The 24876-nt window shown below is 39.5% G+C and overlaps 1 protein-coding gene across 1 annotated transcript in view; it reads left to right on the plus strand.

Annotated features, from left to right (window-relative positions):
* Window positions 1-24876, plus strand: part of sema5a (sema domain, seven thrombospondin repeats (type 1 and type 1-like), transmembrane domain (TM) and short cytoplasmic domain, (semaphorin) 5A) — a 95483-nt gene that overhangs the window by 64962 nt on the left and 5645 nt on the right. The window contains exons 14-19 of the mRNA XM_048608254.1: window positions 4662-4890; window positions 5897-6115; window positions 16420-16590; window positions 19588-19743; window positions 23791-23835; window positions 23937-24148. Coding sequence (XP_048464211.1) covers window positions 4662-4890; window positions 5897-6115; window positions 16420-16590; window positions 19588-19743; window positions 23791-23835; window positions 23937-24148 — 1032 coding nt within the window. The remainder of the gene's footprint in view (window positions 1-4661; window positions 4891-5896; window positions 6116-16419; window positions 16591-19587; window positions 19744-23790; window positions 23836-23936; window positions 24149-24876) is intronic.

Below are 24876 nucleotides of genomic sequence, written 5' to 3' on the forward strand. Positions count from 1 at the left end.
TGCAACTGAAATATGCCTCACAGAATCCTTTACTGTATTTCAAGCTCCTGACAGGTATGTCATGTCAAAGAAGCAATCCCAGAGTCACCAGCAAAGTTCACTTCTCCTTGCCATCCAAGGTCAGAACTTCCACTGTCCTTCCATTCCTCCTGAGTTTTCCTGATGTGATTATCAGCAGCAAGGCAAATTCTTGATGACTGTCAATTTCATAAATCTTCAAGAGCCTTGTGTATTAAGTTTAATTTCTTTTCAACAGAAAAGCATCCGGCTTGCTTGTTAACACAAAACAATTCTTCTTGCTCTTCCACAGCAGTAGCTTGTTTGTTCCTGCGTCTCAGTCACAGCTGTCCTTTTCTGTGAGCTACTGTGAAATGTCTTAAAACTGTCACTCTGTTTTGCTTTGAGTTAAAGATACATTTTAAAACATAATTGCCTTGCAAAGTTCAGTGTTCGTGACACCTTACTGCCTGCAGGGCAGTCTTGCTATTTTTCACACATAGTCAGCCTTTGCAAGAAATTATATAGCGTAAGCACATGTGAATACGTTTGCAGTCTGGGAAATAATTGCACAGCTAAGTGTAACCTTGTAAGCAGAAGGTTGTTTCTATTCGGGCTAACATGACACTTCAATTTAGAGAGAATTTCATTAAACTGCTTCAGCTGTTATATGAATCTGCTGTATTTTAATAATCAGATCTTCAATCATTGGCTTTGACATCAGAGGTAGTGCGTCACATCTCAGGAAGTTTGTCTTTTCCAGTTGCACCATCACCAAACTCAACCTTCATTTTAATAGCCATTTCTATTTTTAACCACAGGAGACTAGATTTTCTATGTGAAACTTGACAGCTTAAAAGTGATGAAAGATCTGAATATAGATAAAACGCTTTTACAAAAGGTGCAGGAATGTTTTTCATGGCCCAATGAGCCACCACCTTGCTCTCTTTGTGCCCTGTAATCAGTCTGCTTCCCATCAGAGGACCTTTCACCCCTGTATGTCCCAATCCTGCAACCACCAACAGAAAGTCCAAACACCGAGTGCTCTTCCCAATCTGACCGCTAACTCCTCCACACCTGGAGTGGCACCTGACTACCCCCTCAGTCATTACACTTCACCTGTTCCTTCACTCCCACTTAACAATTGTGACTGCATAGGAAATGAACAAACCTTTCTGTTCCTTTTCTGTCAAGACTGATGGGAGTGGAACTTTTTCCATCCACCTGACACTGAGTGATTGCAGTATTTGTTTGGTGCAGGCCAGGTTTCATGTCCAGGCCAGGAAAGAAATACTGTTTAAAAGCTTCACTAGAAGTACATATCTTGGTAAGTCTTCAGGAGGAGGAAGAGAGATAGAGACAACACCTAAATGTCAGAGAGTAAAGAGTAGCAATGAGGAATGCTGCTGGGACAAGTGTCTTGAGAATTTTTGGACATTTTAGTAGCTATACCTTTGGGAGAGATAAAGGAGTCCTGTAAAGCGGGCCTCAGTAGAGACTGTTTGGGCGACAAAGAGGAAAATAATTAGGACAGGCTATGATCCCACATATGCAAAAGAATGCCAGAAATATTTCAGCGATCATATGAAGTTGTTTGTGGTAAATGAAGTCGCGCGTATAAATATGTCATAAAGAATGGAACAAAAACAAAGTTGCTGGAAAAGCTCAGCAGGTCTGGCAGCATCTGTGGAGGAGAAAACAAAGTTAACGTTTCGGGTCCGGTGACCCTTCCTCAGAGCTCTGTTTTCTCCTCCACAGATGCTGCCAGACCTGCTGAGCTTTTCCAGCAACTTTGTTTTTGTTCCTGATTTACAGCATCCGCAGTTCTTTTGGTTTTTATTATGTCATAAAGAATGTTGGAGCCTACAATTGTCTTCGTCCTCACCTTATCTTCACATTGTAAATCAATAAATGGACTACTGCAACCAGGCTTATCTTCCATTCTTCCACTGGAGAGTATTCATAACCCTGAGGCCAACGATGTTAGGATCAGACCGAAAAAAGAGAAATTGCTATATATGCTGTACCCGAATATCATTCTCACCATGGATTGGGTGAAGACGTCTGACTGAAGTAAAATCTTGATCTGTCTTCTCCTTGATAGTAGAAAGTGTTATGACAAATTTCCACCCCAAGCATCTGTGCAAATGAACCTGAGATGAAAAAAAACATTGAGAGAAAGAGACTTTAGCAGAAGAATATGTATCAAGCACCAATGAGCATTAGGTGAGGCCGTAGGAAGGATGTGTATGACCCAAATCTGTATCTCTGGCAAGAAACTATTGCTCTCAGCTGAGGAACCCAGAGGTCAAAGTGTCCGGGGCCTGTTTTTCAATCAGGCAGTGAACATCAATTTCACGTATAAGCAGTGAAGATTATTTCCTCATTTGTGGTGGAGTTGGTGATGCATTGGAAGAGTCTTGTATCTTCAACGTAAGTTACCTGATATCTGAGCAAGTCCTTTGTTTTCAATCTATCTAACTCAAAAACCCGATCCATTTGGAAGCATTCTAATTCTTTAACCATCCTGAAAATTTTCATCAAAATAATTGCGTAGTAATTTACGGCCAAGTTCTTCGGAGGACAGTTTTAGTGGGCTATTTTTGCAACACCTCTTCACAGTATTTGCCATTAATTAGTGCTGCTACATCATCAAAATTCGATAAGGAAGATGCAGGTACACAAAATGCAAAAGAAGAGAGTGTATAGATGTTTCTTCCCTGACCATCATTGTTCTTGCTGTTGGAAATCAATGTCATAAAGATAGACTATCATAAGCAAAGTTATCACGGATCCCTAACATTGATCAACCTTTGACTGACAGCTCTTCTGTTGGGCAGGTGTGGCTGCAGATTTATAGCAAGAGACCATATTGACCATTACAATGCCTAGGATACCTGCAAGGTTTTATTTATAAATTTAAAAACAAAAGAAGTACTATATCTGTGCGGAGAGAAAAATAATACTTATACACTGTAACCTGTCATCTGGTGAAGTCTTTACCCAAAACATTAACCAGTCTCCTCTTTATAAATGCTGAATGATTGGTTGTTAGTTTCCAGTAATGTAGAGGATATTTTTCATTTGGTGTTTCTGATATCGTTGTCATCCCCAGCCTATGAGTTTCTGATCACTAAAATGGCTTCTCAATATTCGCATATTTTTAAACTTGTATGAGGTTATTTAGGATCCGTTTAGCTGTCACAAACAAGAAGATTTACATACTACCTCCTAGCTAAACCTTCATCTGAACAAATTTGTGTAAGATATAGAATTTTATCACATTAAGTTCTTCTGTTGAAAGGCAACCATCGATGGATTGTTTTCAGCACCAGAGTCCAGTGACTGACCTTCTTTAGTGACCAAAGCTTATAAGATAATTGAGTCGATATTACAATTTAATGCTCCTAAGGTAAAATGTCATGTGATGCAAGGGCTTTCGATATTTGAGATTGGAGGTCAGGGCTCAATTTATACTTGCAGTCTACCATAAAACTTATCCCATAATGTCAGGACAGAGGAGTGCTCAAGCCCTATTCTTGAATTCCTATCTGCCTTAGTTAATTTAGCTCAAAATAATGTAGTTGCTTCATCTGATCAGTACTACAAAAACCACTGTTAGAGCAGATTTAACATTGTGCAGATGTTCAGAAGCACTGCAGAGCAAAGATATTCAGGAAATATAATCAGTCCTCATGCTTATTAAGGGGAAAAAATACTGTATCAACAAAGAGTCACAGAAATTACTGGCACATATCCTCTGCTGTGTAGAATAGACCTTTGTTGTCCAAGTGAAATGCCATTCAACAGAATCAAGTTAATTTTGAGGCGCACAAATTATATTGGGCAGAGAACAGGGACAGCAACATATTGGGAGTGACATAAAGTCTTCTTTAGAGGATAAGCAACCTAAAAATGCTCCAATTTGTCTACTGTGGGTTGTTATCTATGTTTTGCAGAGATTAACAGTATGAACAGTATTTAACTTCATGAAAACTCATTGTCAGGTCTTTGCAGTTAGAATTTCTGTTTAATTTATATCACTTGTTATTAGATATGTGAGAGTGTATATTGTGTTAAATTTTCAGGTATGTTAGAAAACAAGATTATGATTATGTTTCCAGATGTCTAAAGTTATAATTTGTTGTTCGTTTTAGATTCTAATTTGTAGTTGCTTGAGGTTGGTTAAATCAGCCTTGGCAATAGTTTTGTGGGGTTTGGTGACAGGAATTCATGTCAGTAACTACTAAAGTACTACAGTGCAGCATGATTAGGTCGTTTGATTTTCCTAGGTGTTGCATTTGCTTTAAGTTGCCATTGTAGGATGCCCTTCCCTGTAACAATTCCAATCAAATCCATTTTCTCTAATTGTTCTTTGCTTGAATATGGAAACTTGGCCAAAGATAACAAGTCGTTTGCGTGTCTTTTTTTTATTATGAAAATTCAGTAACTTCTGCAGTGTTCTTATTTTCTTCTCCTTTTCTAAGAGCAATGGGATCTGCCAACCTGAGAAAGTTGCCTAACATACCCAATCGCACAAACAAGTCTGAAGTAAAATCAACATTGATGCTTTACCCACAGTTGGTTCTAGAAACAGAGTATGTTACTCTTATTGTGATAATGTTCAAGTTCCTTTTCTCATTCCTTTTTAAATGATTGTACAGGAATACCAACTTTGTAATACTAACCTGTGCCCTGAACTCAAGAAGACCACTCCTTGGACCCCTTGGACACCTGTTAATATCTCGGACAATGGAGGTCATTATGAGCAGAGATTTAGATACACATGCAAGGCACGCCTGGCTGACCCAAACTTCCTGGATGTCGGCCGTCAAAGAATAGAAATGCGTTACTGTTCTAGCGATGGATCAACTGGCTGCTCTGCAAGTGGTGGTGAGGACAAACAAAATTTTGGGTTTTGGAAATATTTTGGTTCTCCAAAATGAAAAAAAAAGATCAGCAATACTAGGATGGATAAGTTTGTTTGCAAGATCACAGACTTTTTCAAAATAATTATTCTGTAATGTTTGGACATGATACTGTAACTAACCTAAGGAAATATTTAGAGCCGGGTAGCCCAGAAATGATGGTGGACAGTATCAATGGATAAAGCTTGAGCTTGACATGCTGATAACATTTATTAATTTCAATAGTTGTCTGAAAACGCTAGTTAAAACAGTATTTTCTTTAAGAGGTTCCCCCCAAATACTGCATTCTTATGTAGAACCATTGCTGTTATAAAGGTGGTGATTTTTTTTGTTGACTTAAATTTGATTGTCCATTTACTCATTTAAAATTGTTTAAAGACTAGGAGAAACTGTTGACTATATGTGTATTAAAAAGATACTTTGTTTATAGAAAAATTGTTGGTTATAGAATCCAGCTTGTGCTAGCTGATCAAATGTTACTGTTGAAATATTTTGTATCTTTGAGGGTGGGAACTAGAGTCTTCTTTAAAGTAACAATATCTTGTTAAACTATAAAGTAAAGCCATACTTAACATTTGTGATAATATTAAACTGCTATTAGTGTTCGATCTTGTATATTCACTAAAGGAAGGTGTCCAGAGAAATGTCAATTTCTTAAAACAATTTCCATTAGTAATCCATCTTCATAGATCTTAAATGGATCTTAAATGAGGAAGTGATTTTCCTCAAACAGTATTTAGTTAAATTTGACCTCTGGCTAAAATGTTCTAAACCTGGAAAGAACATACCATCCTATAGTTGGGAATTTATTATTTTTAGAAACTTTGCCTGATGAGTAGAAAATGTTTCATTGACTGAACAAAGTGTTAGCTTCACCATTAGTTTTGTTTTTACCCATAGCAAAGCAGTTTTTATTTGAATTTAGAATTTCTGAATTTAGCATTTAGACATTACCCCCTTGTTTCCAACAGGGTTTTCTGGAAGTATCTTACGGTATGGGAGACCTTCTGCTTACTCAGTCAATGGTGCTTGGTCTGCCTGGCTACCATGGACACAGTGTAGCAGAGACTGCAGCAGGGGAATTCGGAGTCGAAGGCGAATGTGCAATAATCCAGCGCCAAGAAATGGAGGGCTTCCCTGTTTAGGACAATCATTGGAATATCAGGAGTGTAATATCATGCCTTGCCCAGGTACGGAAATAAAGATTTCAAACTGCGTGGCAATCGGACAGAGCACAACTGTTATTTGTAAATAAACTGAATATATCTGGTCTAATGCATATATAAGGAATCTTCTTTCTTACGATTTAGAAATAAAGAGACGAGGAGAGAAAGTGAGGAAAAGAAACATATGTATCTCAATGCCTCCAGATTTTAGTATGGATAAATGTTGATCTTTCAGTCTATTTCTGAAAACATGAGTACCCAGTACTTGTAGCAGTGTGTTGAGCACAGTACATGTTTCTTATATAGTCTCCACTGACAGAATTCACATTTTATCCATTTCAGAAGGATGAAGAGCTAAACAAACCATGCCAGGATACAAACTCAGGACTCTTGGGCCTGGAACACAATCAATTGAACTATGACTGTTTGTATTATACAATATAGATTTATGATCAGCACAAATAGTTTATTGCATACTGCTAACTGATTAATAAACTCAAATGGCATATGGTTTTGGGGCCGTTGAAATGCCCACTGTAGAAGGTGCTACAGCTTTTAACATTTTTCTCTCATTGCATTTAATAGTTTAGATGAATGAAATATATTGGATACCTTAATTTAAATCATCAATTGATAGGACAGAACTTCAGTATAGCACAAAGTTTTTCATCTTGCGCTCATTAGAACAGGCACAAGAATACCAGATTTCAAAAGAAGTGTTTGCATGAAAAATGAATGCTAATTGTTTGGGACGTGCAGTGAAGAATGCACATCCTTTGAAATTTGGTATTCTTGCACTTGTCCTTTTAGTGATTGTAATGAAGTAAGTCAAATGGACTGCATAGAATATGAATTCCCTGGTTGGGGCTGTAAATCTGGTCCAATCATGGAGCTCTGGCTGACAGAATCAAACAGGACTATCACAGGTTCTGTTCACTCTGAGACCTGGCTCTGAGGAAGCTGGATCAGTGTCAAAGACTCTCCACTTGTAAATATAGGGTGACTTGATGACAGGATACTGGTCTCTGTGGAGTTAGTTCAGTGGCAATAAGAGAAATGCATGCTCATGAAGAAATTTGCTTGCAACTAATGTCTCTGAGTTGGGTAAGCATTTCTGGCATTAAGCCATTATTTGGGAAGCCTGACTCATTTGATGCTGCTGTCAAAGACTGGCCCATTATCTGGAAAGAATGCGTTATTTTTTCTGGGCAAATGACATTGGGGCAGATGAAAAGCAACAAGTAATTCTCCTGACAGCTTGTGGACCCACAGCTTTTTTGGTTATTAGGAGCCTAACTTTCCCTGAGGCACCAGATAAGAAAACCTTTCAAGAGTTGACAGATTTAGTTAAGGAATATTCTGATCTCAAGCCTCCTCTAATTCCGAGGTGTTATTGGTTTTACTGGGCAATTCAAGATCCAGGGGTGTCTGTCTCAACATTTTTGACTAGATCAAGATGACTAGCAGACGCATTTGACTTTGGTTTAACCCTTAATGAGATGCTGAGAGACTGTTTCATATGTAGGATTAATGATGTAACCATACAAAAGCACCTACTAGCTGAAGCCCAGGCAATGTATTAGCATGGATAGAGGATTGGTTAACTAACAGGAAGTAAAGAGTGGGGATAAATGAGTGTTTTTTTAGTTGTCGATCAGTGACTAGTCGTGTTCCTCAGGGATCAATGTTGAGACTGCAATTGTTAACAATTTACATAGATGATTTGGAGTATGTCAAAGTTGGCGGATGAACGAAGATGAGTGGTAGAGCAAAGTGTGTAGAGGACTCTGAAAGTTTGCAGAGGGATATAGATGGTTTCATGTGAGTGGGCAAAGGTCTGTCAGATGGAATACAATGTTGATAAATGTGAAGTCAACCATTTTGGTAAGAATAATAGTAAAAAGGACTATCATTTGAACAGTAAAAAATGTGCAGAGGGACCTGGGTGTCCTTGTGCATGAATCACAGAAGGTTGCTTTGCAGGTGCAACAGGTAATTAAGAAGGCAAATGGAACTTTGTCTTATACTGCTGGAGGAATTGAGTTTAAAAGCAGTGAGGCTATGTTACAGCTGAATAGGATGCTGGTGAGGCCACACCTTGAGTACTGCGTGTAGTTTTGGTCTCCTTACTTGAGAAAGGATGTACTTGCACTGGAGGGGGTGCAGAGGAGATTCACTGGGTTGATTCCAGAGTTGAGAGGATTGGTTTATGAGGAGAGACTGAGTAGATTGGGATTATATTCACTGGAATTTAGAAGAATGAGGGGGAATCTTATAGAAACATATAAAATTATAAAGGGAATAGATAGGATAGAAGCAGGGAGGTTGTTTCCACTGGCAGGTGAAACTAGAACAAGAGGACATGGGGGAGTTAGGGGGTTTAAAAAGTTAGGGGGAACAGATTTAGGACTCAATTGAGGAGGAATTTCTTCACCCAAAGGGTTGTGAATCTGTGGAATTCCCTGCCCAGTGAAGTAGTTGAGATTTCCTCATTGAATGTTTTTAAAGCTAAGATAGATAATTTTTTTGAACAGTAAAGGAATTAAGGGTTATGGTGAGAGGGTGGGTGAGTGGAGCTGAGGCCACAAAAAGATCAGCCATGTTCTTATTGAATGGGAGAGCAGAATCCAAAGGCCAGATGGCCTGGTTCTTACGTTCTTATGTTCTTCAAACAGGCACTACAACTGGCTTTATCACTGGAAAATGTGGAACGTGGAGCATATGGAGCATATAGCAGGGTATTTCATTGGAAGTGGATGCCCTCACCAGTCTGACTGAGCTTGGGGAACACCATTTGAGTGAAGGCGATTGCATAGCCTCACTCAGGACATATCCTGAACAGAGGGACTCTAGGTCAGGCCACAGCAAGAGCCCAAAAACAAAACCAAGCCTTGGCCAAATGGTTAAAATTTCCATCAGGATCTGGGCTGGCAAGCCATTTTAATTGTTTCTAGTATACGGACTCAAGACAGCAAAGAATCCCACTAGGCCTGAATTGATTAAGGGAACTCATAGACCAGTATCCAGGAAAGTGCACACCCTGGAAAGCCCACCTACATCTGGCTTGGAACAGTTAAATTGCTTAGCAACATCCAAATCAGAACCAATCAAAATAAATGTCTGGCTAAAAGAACACCCGGTTCTAATGGAGGTTGATACTGGTGCGGCTGCTTCAGTGATCACAGAACCAGTCTATAACAAAATTCTCACTGGACTCCAACCCTTAAGTTTGCACAAGACCTCGGCTAGACTGAGATCCTATACCGGGGAACCTTTACAGATTAAGGGCACAACTTCGGTTCCAGTCTCTCGTGAGTAACAGCTGGTTCAGTTATCATTGACTGTAGTAAAAGGCTCGGTTCCATGCCAGATGGGGAGAAATTGGTTTGGAAAGATTCAGCTAGATTGGCTGAACATTTTCTTGATTTTAGATGGCTGCCTGAGTGAAGCCCTAATGAAATACCTAGACGTTTTTTTAGGAAGATTCAGGAACAATCAAAAGAGGCAAAGCCACCTTGCATATTGACCAGGAAACAATTCCAGGATTCTTCAAGGCCCGCCCAGCACCATTTGCCTTATGGGCAAAAGGAGAGGCAGGAATCAAAGGCTGGAAACATCAAACCAATCCAGTTTGTGGAATGATCAGCATCAGTCATACCGACTGTGAAGCTCAACGGGTCGGTTCGCCTTTGTGGGAATTTTAAACAAACAGTAAACCACTTGTTGCAGCTGGATAACTACCCAAACCCTCGCATAGAGGATTTATATGCAAAACTGGCAGGGGGTTGTCGTTTGTGAGCCATGCGGACATGAGCCATGCGTACTTGCAATTGCGGTTAGATGAGGAATCCCAGAGTTATGCTACAATTAATACCCATACAAGTTTGTACTAATACACAAGACTGCCTTTTGGGGTATCATTAGCCTGTGCAATTTTTCAGCAGATGATAGAGAACATTTTACAAGGTCTACTTCAGGCCGCCATTTATCTAGGTGACAAGCTAATAAAGGGAAGACCAACAAGGAGCACTTAGAGAACTTGGACATAGTCCTTAGATATTTCTCCCAAATGGGCATACATCTTAGAAGGGAAAAACAGGTGTTATAGACACCCCAAATGACCTACTTGGGCTACAGAGTCAACAAGACTGGATTATACCCATTTGGAAGATAAAGTGGGGGCGATCAATGGTGCCCTGGCCCCCATGTCAGTACTGGAACTTAGGTCTTTCCTTGGGCTGGCGAATTATTGCAGAATGCTCATACATAACCTGGCACCTTTGCATCAACTCTTAAAAAACAGTCAGCCTTGGAAATGGTTGCATGGCCAAGCCATAGCTTTCAGGGAAGTGAAGAAACAGCTATCATCTTTTAAGCTGTTGGCACTAAGCTTCCCAAGCAAGATCTGGTATTGATATGCGATACCTTCCCATACAGCATCAAGGTAGTATTAGGAAAGGAATGCCCACTAGTATATGCATCAAGGACTTTGGTTAATGCAGAGCGTAAATACGTCCGGATAGAGAAGGAAGATTCAGCGGTCATTTTTGGAGTCAGGAAGTTCCACCAATACCTTTATGGATGTAAATCTGTAATAATAATAGACCTCAAAACCCTGCTCAGTCTACTTAAAGAGGACAAGGCAGTGCCACCCTTAGGTTCAGACCAAAATCAGCAGTGGGCAGCTGAAGGACAGCTCAATACCATCCATCATCCAATGGTGCGGCAGAAAGCAGGCTTAAACAAACAGCCTACAGCTCCACTAGATACCAAACTGCTCTAGTTCCTATTTGATTATAGGACCACCCTGCATTGCAACTAAAGGGATAGCTCCAGCAGAGTTGCTGTTGGGAAGAAGACTCCGCACCAGGTTAAATCTGATCTTCCCGGACATGGGTAAGGGGGAGGGAGGGCGTTTTGGCATCAGGAACGCCAATGCCAAACACAAGACTCTCCTAAGTGGGACAGACAATTTTCTTTAGGAATGAAGTTTGGTGTAAGAATCACGAGAATGGCCCTGCATGGGTAGGAGGTATGGTTGATCTAAGGTCCTATAAGTAACCTATAACATTTGGGTAGGTGCGAAGGTCCTGAACAAGCAAACCCGCAAATGGTGCCGGTGCGAAACATGCCCAAATCCTTGACAGCCTTTCCGACTGTTTCGGAACCCGTGGGTTCTCCCTCTCCATCAAGCGTTGAAGATACCTTGGAATCTAAGATGGACACTATAGATATTGCTACCTGAACTCCTTTGCCACCTGTAGAAGAAAATAAATTTCTTCTGAGATGCTCCGGGCACAAGATTTGTGTTAGACATCACCCGTATCAGAGGCAGAGTTGGAGGCACCTAACCTGATGCTAAAATGCTACATAAAGGAGCTATGTAAAAAAGATCTGGCCTATGTCTTTGGACTCAGTGGGGGAGGGATGTAGTGATTGTAATGAGGTCAGCCAGGTAGACTTCATAGGTTATGAAGTCCCTGATTGGGGCTGTTATTCGGGAGCCCTGGCTGATAGATATAAACAGGAGTGTTAGAGGTTCTACTCACCCTGAGAGCTGGCTCTGAGGAAGCTGGATCAGTGGCAAGGACTCTCCACGTGTAAATAAAGGGTGACTTGGTGATGGGATACTGGCCTTTGTAGAGTTATTTCAGTCCTGATCACTTAACTTCTACAAGTTTCAAAGGCAGCTGTTGGGTGACGAATTTCTTATAAAATCAATTAAAGGGAAAATATGGTATCTAATTTCATACAATAAAAGTACTTTGTGTAAGAGAGGAAATTACTTACTTGTTAATAGTTTGATTGATGACTGAGGCTCCTGATCTTCTTCATGTCAAAATGGTCCATAATTAGTTAGCTATTTAAAGTCTTGCCTAAAATCAAAGAATGTATTCCTAATCAATTAAGCCTATTTATAAAAGAAATTTATCATGACAGTACTTTTTTCAGTGACAGATTTCGAACACTGCCTGAATTAGCATGAAACAAAGCCTAATAAGGTGGTCTCTGTTGCCATTTCTGGGGATAGCCCGGCCACCAGTATCCACTACAAATCCACTTACTCCCACAGTTACCTGGATTAAGTATCCTCACACCCTGCTTCCTGTAAAGACTCCATTCCATTTTAAGAGTTTCTCCATCTCCGTTGCATCTGTTCCAATGATGCCAGCTTCTGCAAGGGAACCTCCAAAGTGTTCACCTCTTCCTCAACCAAATATTCCCCACCTACCATCCACATCCAGAAGATCATCAGACGTCATTTCCGCCACCTCCAGCGAGATGCCACCACCAGATACATATTACCCTCCCCTCCATTTTCCATCTTCTGCAGGGACCGTTCCCTCTGGGACACCCTGATCCGTACTTCCTTCACCCCCAGCACCTCCCCACAGCCTTACGGCACCTTCCCCTGTAACCGGCGAAGCTGCAACACCTGTCCATTTACTTCCTCCCTACCCAGTATCCAAGGGCCCAAACTTGCCTTCCAGGTGAAGCAACACTTCACATACACTTCCCAGAATCTAGTCTACTGCATTCGCTGCTCACAATGTGGTCTCCTCTACACTGGGGAAACGAAGCGTAGACTTGGCGACCGCTTCGCAGAACATCTACGTTCTGCTCGCAAAACAGATCCTGAACTACCTGTTGCCTGCCACTTTAACGCACCACCCTGCTCCCTGGCCAACATCTCTGTCTCCGGCTTGCTACAGTGTTCCAGTGAAGCCCAATGCAAGCTGGAGGAACAACACCTCATTTTCCGCTTGGGGACCCTACAGCCCTCCGGACTCAATATTGAGTTCAATAATTTTAGGGCCTAAACTCTCCCATGTCCCAGCCCCCTACCCCTCACACCAGGCCTTGTTACCACATAAAAACTGCGGATGCTGCAAATCAGAATCAAAAACAAAGTTGCTGGAATAGCTCAGCAGGTCTGGCAGCATCTGTGAAGGAAAAAACAAGAGTTAAAGTTTCGGGTCCGGTGACCCTGCGTTCTGAGGAAGGGTCACCAGACCTGAAACGTTAACTCTGTTTTTTCCTTCACAGATGCTGCTAGACCTGCTGAGCTTTTCCAGCAACTTTGTTTTTATACCCCACCACCATGGTTGTCAAGGCCCTCAGCCATGTCCAACCCATCTCCTGCACTTCAGCTCTTACCCCTTCTCTTTCCTCCCACAACAATGAGAGGGTTCCCTGCTCCTCACTTACCAACCCTCCAGCATCTGCATCCAAAGGATCATTAACCACCGTTTCCAACTCCTCCAGCGAGATGCCACCACCAGACACACACATTTCTCCCTTGTCAGCATCCTGCAGGGACTTTCCCTCTGGGACACCTTGCTCCATTCCTCCTCCACTCCCAACATCTCCCCACACCCCCAAGGCACCCTCCCATGTAATCACAGTCAATATAATACCTGCCTGCTTACTTCTTCCCTCCAAGGCCACAGACACACCTTCCAGGGGAATCAGCGATTTTCCTGCACTTCACTCAATCTAGTCTGTTGTATTCGCTGCTGACAACGTGGTCTGTTGTATATCGGGGAGATGAAACATTGACTGGGTAACCAATTTACAGAACAGTTACGTTCTGTCTGCAGAAGTGACCCTAAGCTTCCTGTTGCCTGCCACTTCAACACACCATCATGTTTCCTGGCCAACATCTATGTCTCAGGCTTGCCAGAGTGCTCCAGCGGAAGCTGGAAGAACAGCATCTCATTTTCTATTTTCCATTTCATTTCCTGCAGCCGTCAGGACTCAGTATTGAGTTCAACAATGTTAGGGCCTTCCCACCTTCTCCCATGTCCTTACTCCAACCCTACACACCTGATCTTGTCATTACCTCGGTTGCTACCACAACCAACCCATTGTCAGCCACTAATGGTTCCCATTAGCAGCTATTCATTCTCCCAGCTTGACCTTTACCTCTACCTTTATCTACCCAACTCTAGTTCTCTCTTTGTCTCTCTCTGGTCTCCAACTCCACCTATCGTTTATTCTTCCACCCCTCCCCCTTCAGTATATATACCCACCTTTTCCTTACTAAAGTCAGTTCTGAAGAAGGGTCACTGGACCCGAAATGTTAACTCTATTTTCTCTCCACAGATGTTGCCAGACCTGAGTTTTTCCAACAATTTCTGTTTGCGTTTTGGAACTTAGTGGGTGTCTGTAACAGTATTGAAAGATGAAAGCAGTCTCCAAACATTTGGGTTTTTTTTATAGTAAGACACTGAAATAGAATGGAACACCATTTATTGTAATCTGAAGTTTAATTTCATACTGGCATGATCTGTATTGCTGAGGTCTATCATAGGCCAAACTTGGGAGTTGTACATGTTTAACATGATCTTTTCTGTCAACACAAGTTATATTGAGGTTTGAGTAAACTGCCTCCCGGATGTCACTCCATCCTCAGTTTTTGTTTATATTGCTGCTTTATTTATTCTCTTGAGTCATACTATTCTAAATCTGCCAGGAAGTGTCAGAAAATACACTTAAAAATCAGTTCCAAGTCTACATGAATAATTGAAAATTTACCAGCAACTTAAGGGAGAAAAAATTGAATAATTTCGTGTCATAGCTTCAATGTTGGTGAGGGTGGTTAATGTTTGAGTAAGTAAAAAATCTTCAGAATGAGTTGTCTGTAGCCTGATGTCGCAGCACAGATTGGTAGGGAAGGATTCAATGTGGGGTATCTGATTTACACATGCCTACGGATTGATCACTGCTTTGTTTAGATGCCAGTTTTTTGGACTTGGGATGAAACAATTATAACAATTTATTTACGGAAAGTTTCTACATGTCCACTAGCAAGAATGAATCATTTTCCAGATTTGCTGAGACAAACAAGATATCTTCCTCCCACTTTGTAAGATGCCTTTATCTTTCCACTTCTCATCCTTTGCTGAGCATTTTTGCTGCTTTTAAATTTTTGTTGCTATGGTGTAATCCTTTCTTGCCTACCTGAATGTCTCCTTCTGTTAAAGGAGCACATTATGCTTTGTTTATGTCATGGAGTTGCTTCTGTAGTGTGCTAAACTGCTGGAACATTGTATTTTGCCCTGTTTACATTGAGGAATGAGATTTCAGAGCACTCGTGGCATATGGTTTTTTTTCTTAGATGCTGTAATCACAGACTTAAAGTAGCTTAGACTTGTGCAGTTGTGATTTTAGTTTTTTTTTGAGGGACTGTACTCTTGTGATGTTGGAGAAGTAAAATCAACATAGTCTTAGTAGATCATGGAGCTTCTGTCTCATTAGAGAGAGATGACTGATGGTGGTTTAACCTGAGGGGCGCACACCTCAGGTGAGGGGAGAGGTTGAGAAGGAGAGTCCTTTGTGCTAACCTCGGCTGGTGTGGGAACTGAACTCACACTGTTAGCATCTCTCTGCATCACAACACAGTCATCCATCCAACTGAACTGACCAATTCCTGCTATGTAAGAGAAAGATCTTGGCAGTTACTAAGGTGTGTAAAGGCACCTGAGAAATATAGGCCTCCAGGTCCGTTTCCATCTTGACAGCCTGTGATAGTTTCCTGTTGTCATTTATCATCTGCTTCTGTAGCAAGTGGTAATACCTCATCAGAATTGATTTGCCTTATGTTGGAAGACACATTTATATTACAACCACCATCAGTCAAGTGCTAGCAGCAGAACTCCTACATAATATAACAATAGTCCTGTCAGGGACACGTGCTTAGGTTAGGGTTAAAAATATCTTTTTAAAGTGGGAAACTAATTTAAGTTAGGTCAAACGTGGACATGTGTGTATAGCATTACAGCAGTTAATGTTACTGGACCGGGTAATCAAGAGGCCTGGGCAAATATTCTGAGACAAAGTTCAAATCCCACTAAGACAGCTGGAGAATTTAAATTAAATTAATTAAATAAAGTCTGGGATAAAAATTTAGTAACAGTAATGTTGATCATAATGCTACTGGATTATCATAAAAATCTAATTGATTCATTAATATCCTTGAGGTAAGGAAGTCTGCTTTCTTGGCCTGGTTTGTTGTATATGTGACTGTGGACCCACAGCAATGTACCTGACTTTTAATTGCTCACAGAAATAAGCTGGCATGCTATTCAATTGCATTCAAGAAGGTGACTAATCATCATTGCCTCAAGGGCAGTTAGGATTGGGTAATAATAGTTGTGAATTAATTAATAATATGTTAATTGTGCCAACCAGATAACTTCATTTTTAGCTTTTGAATATTTTTCTTGTGAATTGAAGATGTATTAATCCAGCTGGGTATGTAAAATCAATGCACCAGATACCTGTTGAGAATGGCCCTGTAATTTATTATCTGTTCTCCTTTTCAGTGGACGGTGCTTGGTCCTGTTGGTCTCCGTGGTCAAAATGCTCTGTCACCTGTGGGGGTGGACATTACATGAGAACACGCTCCTGCAACAATCCTCCACCTGCATATGGGGGAGACATCTGTCTGGGTCTTCATACTGAAGAAGCATTGTGTAACACACAAGCCTGTCCAGGTATGGAGGACAGAATTTGGACTTTAGCAGAAATAAAAGCATACATTAAGCACTCAGTTTAGAACTAAAATTCCCTTGAAAAGTTATTGCGTTTATTTGCTTTTAATTAATTTGCAAAAAAAAAGTGTTCCTAGCAAATTTCTGATAATGCCTACCTGAGACTCCATTAGATAAATGTGGAAAGTTTTGTTTATAGCTTGCTTATTTTCTCCTGTAGCAAGGAAGAATACTAAATTATATTCTTGTTAAGTGTTAATTTTCAATACCAGTGGAAAACGAAACAATAGTTTTCTTTAATCTGCTTGCTTGTCAGCTAAAACTAACTGGACTTCATAATTCTCTATTACTGTTGATATGTCATCGGTTTTAAAACCACAGTGACAGACCATTAAGTACATTATAGCACAAGCTGTAACTAAGTAGTAAGAATAATATTGAATTATAATGACTAGAAAATTTAGTTGCAGTAGCCTGATGGCTCTCAAATTGACCAGAATATAAATGGGACATTAATTGGCACTACTTAAATTAATTTCAGTTAGGACGCAAGCAACTAAGAAAGAGAGTGGAAGCCTGTAGCTGGTCAATTTGACTGAAGTAATCAGATCAGGGTAGTGAATTCACAGCTAGAGGCGTGTTTGAACAGAGTGCTGAGAGTTGGGTGACTATGGGGTTTCTTAGCTCTTTTGAAAAATCTAATTTTGTTTGTGTTTCACATTTAATATTTAACTGTAATTGCATGTTTAAATTCTAAATGGAATCTGAGTTAAGCAGGCGTATGCAAGTTCTTAACCTGAGAAAATGAAAGAAACCAGCTTAAACTGTTTTCTCTGTACCTGGTACTGAACTAATGTTTTATTTTTGATGGGAATAAATGGAGGCATCTCAGTGCAACGTAGCACTGAGTGTGACTTTGAGTAAAGTGCTGAGAATTTTGTGAGTAAGGAAGTTAGGGGAAGGAGGTGTTCTTTTCTTTTTCTAACCTTTTCTTCCTGTAGGACTTGGTTCTTATTCTACTACAGTGGAAGAAGCTAGCTGGTTGGTCAGTATATAGTTAAGGTCTATTCTATTGCTACGGTTTAAAATACTGCAGGAACTGGTAGTAATATGAACAAACTATAGAAAAAGTAAAATAATTGATTGAATGAAATAACTATTTAGTTAATCAGAATATAATAAAAATTAAAAAACAAGTGATGTGTCACTGTTGTAACACGTGGGACCTCCTGGAAGGCAGTGTGATCAAGGGTAAACGCATTTGCAGTATCTGCAGCTCGATCAGCTTTGGCTCAGATTTTATGAGCTGGAGGCTGAACTACCATCACTGCGGTAGATCAGGGAAGGGAGGAGAGTTATCTGAACACTTTATTCCAGGAACTGGTCACATCCCTAAGGACAGGATATGGTTAAGTGAGTGGACAAAGATGTGGCAAGTAGATATAATGTGGGAAAATGTGAAATAATCCATTTTTGGCAGAAAGAATAAAAATGAAGCATATTATCTCTATATAATTTATTGTATTATGTGTTTCATAGTGCAGGCCCAACATACTCAACTTCTCATAAGATAGTGTCTCCATCCCTACTATCAGCCGAGTGAACCTGCTCTGGACTCCAATGCCAGTATATTTTTCCTTAGATAACAGGCCCAAAACTGTTCACAGTATTCTGGCTGTGGCCTGACTAGTGCTTTGTTTAGTTTGAAGAAAACCTCCCTAATTTAGTTCTCCCTTCCCTTTGAAATAAAAGCCAACATTCCATTTGCCTTTGTATCAACCGCTGAACTTGGATGCTAGATTCATGCATGAGGAATCCCAAATCCCTCCGTGGTGTAGCTTTCTGCAGTCTTTTTCCACTTAAGTCATATTCAGCTCCTATTCTTCCTTCTGAAGTGCATAACCTCACATTTTCCCACATTATATTTAATCTGACAAGCTTTTGCCTACTCACTTAACCTGTATCTCTGCAAATTCTTTGTGTCAACCTCCCAACTTTCCTTCCCAGCTGTTTTTATGTCATCTGCAGACTTGGCTATAGCACATTCACTTTTCTCACCCAAGTCATTAATATATATTGTAAATAATTCTAGGACCAGCACTGACCTCTGTGGAATTTCACTTGTTACAGGTCACCATCCTGAAAATGCAACCCCTTATCCTAACTCCCTGCCTTCTCTTCATTAGTCAATTCTGTATCCAAGCTAATATACCACTTCCAACACCCATGGGCTGTTATTAAATAGCCGAATGTGTGGTACCTTATCAATCCATTCAGAAAATCCAAATGTAATACATCCACTGCATCCCTTTATCCAGCTTGTTGCCACCTCAAAGAATTCTAATAAATCTGTCAGGCAAGATTTCCCCTTCATGAAACCGTGCTGACCATGCTTAATCATGTCCTGTGATCTTTAAAGGGACCATCTTTTACAGTATTACAGTTTGGAATTCTTTTCCTCAAAAAAGCAGATTCAAAAAAGTGGAAGCCCAGTCTTTGAATATGTTTTAAGGCAGAAGCAAGTAGATTCTTGATAAGTGGGTGAAACAGTAAGTTTCTGAAGAAATGTCACTGGAATTGACACAATGATTTTGTTTGTCTCAGCACTGATGCATCCATATCTGTGATTTTCTTCAGCAATTTCTGCATTTGACTGAAACATTAAGGTGGATAGGCAGGTACATGGAATTATCAGATCAACCATGATCTTAGTGAATGGCAGGGCAGGCTTGCACTGCTATTTGGCTTATTATTGCTCCTAATTCATACAGTCATCTGTATTATTTCAATTCCTGGTCTTCCTTGTGAATGCATACCCCTAACCATAACCCTATCTCAGTCTTTCCTACTTTGTTCAATCATAAAAAGGCAGGATACCTGAAGACGCTTGAAGGCAAAGGTTCCACAACTTGAATAATCAAATTATGATTAATTATTGTATGTTTGAAGACGGCGTGTTCATCCTGAGAAAATGCTTACAATTTTTATTTTCTAACACAGATAATTGGTCAGAGTGGTCCAGGTGGTCAGAATGTGAGGTATCGGGTTCACAACATCGCACTCGTCACTGTAAAATCTTATTTCCTGTTGGTTACCAGTGCTCTGAGAATAGCAGTGAGAGCCGAACCTGTGTCTTTGACACCAATTTCATTCCTGGTATGTATTCTTACTGGATAGAACTGATTAGGGTTTACTGCAGACATAGCTCATAAATAATTATCTGATGCCTTCTCTGTTAATGTTGAATGATGGTACCTTTCTGAACTATCTGAAATTTGAGAGGCAAAATTCAACTTTGGCAAGTATACAAAACAGACCATTACATTGAAGTCTGTTTACAACTGAATATGCAACCAGCAAATATTCTGATGACTTAAATTTTCAGAACGCAATTTATTACCATTCACACTCAAATGCCTGAAATGAAATCCTAAACATCTGGGAAAGTTTTTTTCAGAAATTTGGTCTGCAAAGCTGAACTTTCCCTGGTTGTACACTTCTCATACGAGATTGAAAATTCAAGACTTAGTCTTTGCGCTAAAATTCCCATTACATTTGCTCCTCTTTACATTTTCTAGTAGTAGGTATGTAATGGCACTCCTCTTGTTTCTTAGGTCTAACTATACAGGTTTTGTCTTGACCCTTTGCTGGTATAGGCTGATAGTTTTGTGATCATTAGTTCAGGCCTTTGAATTACTCCTTCAGTAATATACAAAGCTACAAAGAGATACAATCAATAGTGTTTGCCTGTTGGAAATTTCCTACTCTTCAAATTACACTGCTAAATCCAATTGGCCTGTTAGTCTGAACCTTCAGTCAACATATTAGTTTTACGAATGATATCACCTCCAACAATGCAGCCCTCCCAAAGTTCAGCACCAGATTGTTAGGTGACATTACAGAGGTATTTTTCTGATTCTGTGTTTATAACTTGAAGCTTGTATTAGGTATTTACACTCAAACTTCAAATGATTTTGACCAAATGGTTGGAAAAATTATGCGCAAATCAGTCTAAAAATTTGTGCGAACATATCAGATCAGAATACTAAATTATCTCAGTTTGCAGGTCGTATGAAATTATCTCTGATGTGTGCTGATCTCAGGCAGGATGATTTGAATCAGAAATCATAGTCAAGTTTATACAGTTCATTTCGGCACGGTAGTGGTAAAATATCAATTTTAAACTTCATCGTCAGAGTGGATTATCTGAGACTTCAATGGACTGAAAAGGATTTCAACAAATGAAAAAATACTGACTTCAAATGATCACAACATCAACAAGCTCATGAAACCAATATGAGATAAACAAAGACAGTCTGAATGAAAACTAACATTTTATCACAGGCACTGAAACTCAGTCAGGCATGAAGAAATTCTCAGCTTCTAATTTTGATTTATTTCTTTTTGGAAATTCTGGGTATGGGGTGGATCAAGTGAATCAAGCATCTGCTGGGGAACATGTCAAGAACATTGATCACAGTATCATAAAAAAGAGGAGATGGTTCAGGTGCAGTCAAGGTATATTCACAATAGGAAAAAACATAAGGAAACAAAACCGGAATTAGCATTGTGACTAAGGTGAAGCATAAAAACAGTGTATAATGAGTGCTTAATGTGAGGGTATAGTACAAGTGAGAACCAGACTTGAATGGAGAAAGTTCAGAGTGAAAGTTAGGAAAAAGAGGGCTAAAGAGAGAGTATATGAAGAGAGCTAACTTACCATTTCAGGTAGGTGATAACCCATAAACTCTGGTCAGGTCAGCATTGACCTGAAATGATAACTCTGATTTGCTCCACGGATACTGCCTGTCCTGAGAAATATTTCTAGCATGAACTGTTTTTATTTCTTCGATACCTGAAGGTATCACAGAGACATGTTGAACTGTTCATTGAGCAGGTCCACCATCATCTTCTCAAGACAACTAGGGATGGGCATAAAAGGCTAGCGACACAAATATCCTGAGAATGAATTACCCTAAAACACTTTTTCAATGAATTAGATTTCGTGGTTAATACTCTTGGTGGCGTTTACTCCACCCTGAAAACAAGTTTTTAAAAATGAAAGTTTCTTCTGATAAAATTTGGCATTTAGCACTGGAACACAGCAAAGCCTTATCCTAACACCCACCCATCTTTTGCTACTGTGGTGCTGAATTCTCGATTGTAGCCATGATGCTGTGGAGAGAAGGTGAGAAATAGCTGGGTGTCACTCCACACATGGACAAGAAATTTAGAGTCTCTACTGGACCACTCTTTGTGGTTGATTTAAGAGCTTATTTGTGTTGTATACTACAAACAGAAGTATTCTGTGGTATTCACTATTACACATTTTGTTGTGTGGGTATTTTTGCTGCAGACAGACAAAGGCTCGGTGTACAAAAATCAGGATTCGAGGATATAAAGTTTCAGGTAGTTCTTCTTTAGCCACATGGAAACCTAGGAATTTTTTAAATAAAATATTTCATTTAAACTAGTGGATGACATTTAGTTTGAAATCTAGAGGACAAAGTAAAGGAAGAATGAAGGAATAAGAAAAATACACTGGTGCAGCTATGTTGAAAGAGGAAACATCATCCGGCAGCTAATCACTTATTCCATTGGCTACATACAATAATTGCATCTCCAGTTAAACCTGGCAAGCTACCCACACAAATTCAAATGAGACCGCTAGCAGATATCTCTGTTTATGTAGGAGCAAATTACTGCCGATGCTGAAATCTGTACTGAAAACAAAAATGCTGGAAATCACAGTGGGTCAGGCAGCATCCATGGAGAGACAGGAAACTAACGTTTCGAATCTAGATGACTTTTCATTAGACCACCTAACCCAATGAAGGAGCAGCGCTCCAAAAGCTTGTGATTTCAAATAAACCTGTTGGACTATAACCTGGTGTCGTGTACTTCTGACCTCGTCTTACATAGTCATGGAACACTCATTCTGCAAGGAAGGATACGCATTATTAGTTATACTTGTTTATCTGGTGCAACTCTTTAAAAAAAAAAACAGTATCAGTAAATACGCATTAAAGAATGAAAATCATTAAATAAAGTTTACTCAGTTTTGGGTTCCTAATCTAATTTTATCGTCTTAGCAGCTTTACCTCTGATTTGCTCCCTTCACAAATGTGTTCATTTCTTGTTGGGATATGATATTGCATTCACAAAAGTCATCCAAATGACTACTGTGGATGTGTGTACCTTCTCAGTTAGCACTGCCAGACTGTGCAATTGAGCAGCCTACCACAGCCAAGCCCACATTTGTCCTCTCCTAATGTCGTCATATTATAGACCTCAAGATGTAAAAGATCCCATTGCAGTGTGGTGAACATGACCACCCTGGAATCTGCATGGTTTAAGCAAGAAAATATTTTATGTGAGCATATGCAAGGAAAAAGCTTCTTTGCTACCCAAGAATGTCTCAAATATATAGGGTTTTCAACACCACATTCACAAGTCTGAACCCCATGTTGCCTCACTATTATCTCAAACTCCAGCTTTGAATCTGCTAGTTTCCATGGTAACTCAACTGCCTTGTCTGGCTTTCAGTTCCTCTTACCTCCTTGCTCTGTGTAGCAGTGAATAATTGTTACAACTAAAATCAAGCATAACTATAACTAAGACTATCATGCATATAAATCTTAAATGTATTAATATTAACCTCTTCATTCCTACGTCAGCAGTATTCAAACAAGATTTTTTTTTGAAAGTTTGTATTGGCCAATAGTTATGCCATAACCAACATCAGTAAAAATACAATTGTGTTGTTATTATGTCATTGATGTGTTATGGACCAGACCAGACACTCTCAAAATACTTTAAGAAGGTAGTCTAGACCCAAACTTTTCTGATGTTAAAGACAAATGTGATGTGCCGTGTTCCAGATGCAATGTAACAGGTCAAAATACTCGATGTTAAGCAAAACATCATTTATTTAAACACTACAGTTAGAATTTGACTGAAGAAAGAGGAATTTAGGATAACTTTAACTCTACTGCAAAACTTAACCAAAGAATAGATACAGTAACTAGTTAACTGTTCCAATATAGTTTAAGTTTAAGTTTACCAGTCAATGGCTCAATTAAATAAACTCACTGGGGTGTCAAGAGAGTTTCTTGACAATATTTCAAAACATTTTCTTTACTGAAATTTTCAGTAAGCATTTTAATTAATATAAACTTCTTTTTAAAAAAATTATTCCCTTAGAAGTGAATATTGCCAAGTCCACCTCGGGTGACAGAAGATGTGGTGGTAAGTGTTGATTCCTTAATTCTGCTTTTGATGAAGATTCTTGACTAAGTTCACACTTACTAAATGAGTATTTATTTTCTTGTTTCTAAAATTCTTTGCAGAATTCAACACTTTCCATATGATTGCAGTGGGATTGAGCTGCTCTATCTTAGGCTGTCTTTTAACATTACTTGTGTATACCTATTGCCAGCGATATCAACGGCAGTCCCATGATGCCACTGTCATCCATCCAATTTCTGCAGTTCCCCTCAACACGAGCATCACAAACCATGTCAATAAACTTGATAAATATGATTCGGTGGAAGCAATTAAGGTGAGACATTATAACTTTAAAGCATAAATTGAATTTTTTACTGCCTTCCTGTATGTAATATATTGCCACGTAACTAACCAAATATAATTAAACTTTAGAGTCTGTGAAACTTAACTGTTAATATCAACATTTTTCTATTAACATGAAATTAAAAAAGAACGTAATAATATTAGAATGACTGGAGTATGTAGATTTGTCAGAAATTCTTAAGCTTGAAAACCACTATGAACAAAATGGTAAAGTTCTTGTTTTTCTCCTAATTAACAAGCCATACATTGTAACCAGAGGAACTGTGTGACAAAAGCCACATTCTTTTAACATTGCTAGTAGATTGGCAGCTATGAGGCCGAACAGGCATTTTTTTTTAACTAAAATACAAATTTCGTCCTGATAAGAAAAATCATTTGATTGAAAATGTTTTGCAAAACCTAACGGCAGTACTGAAAACTCCAATAACTTCTCTTGCAGGGAGCTTCGTTCAACATATGCGTAAGTTAGTTCTTTATAGTACCATGGCAGTAATTTTTAGCTTCACTCCCTGGATAGTAATGTGGCAGAATCAATCAGCTTACTGTTACCTTCCACTTATGTTTACATTCCATAGAAATGAATGTCATGAAAATCAGACAAGTTCTAGAATGACGAGTAATCTCCCTACTCTGCCATATTATCTCTCAGGCAGTGAAATTGAAAATTCCTCTTCCTGTAATTATTAGAGAAATGAAGGG

Source organism: Rhincodon typus, chromosome 2 (assembly GCF_021869965.1).
Source record: "Rhincodon typus isolate 14 chromosome 2, sRhiTyp1.1, whole genome shotgun sequence".
NCBI classification, from domain to species: domain Eukaryota; kingdom Metazoa; phylum Chordata; class Chondrichthyes; order Orectolobiformes; family Rhincodontidae; genus Rhincodon; species Rhincodon typus.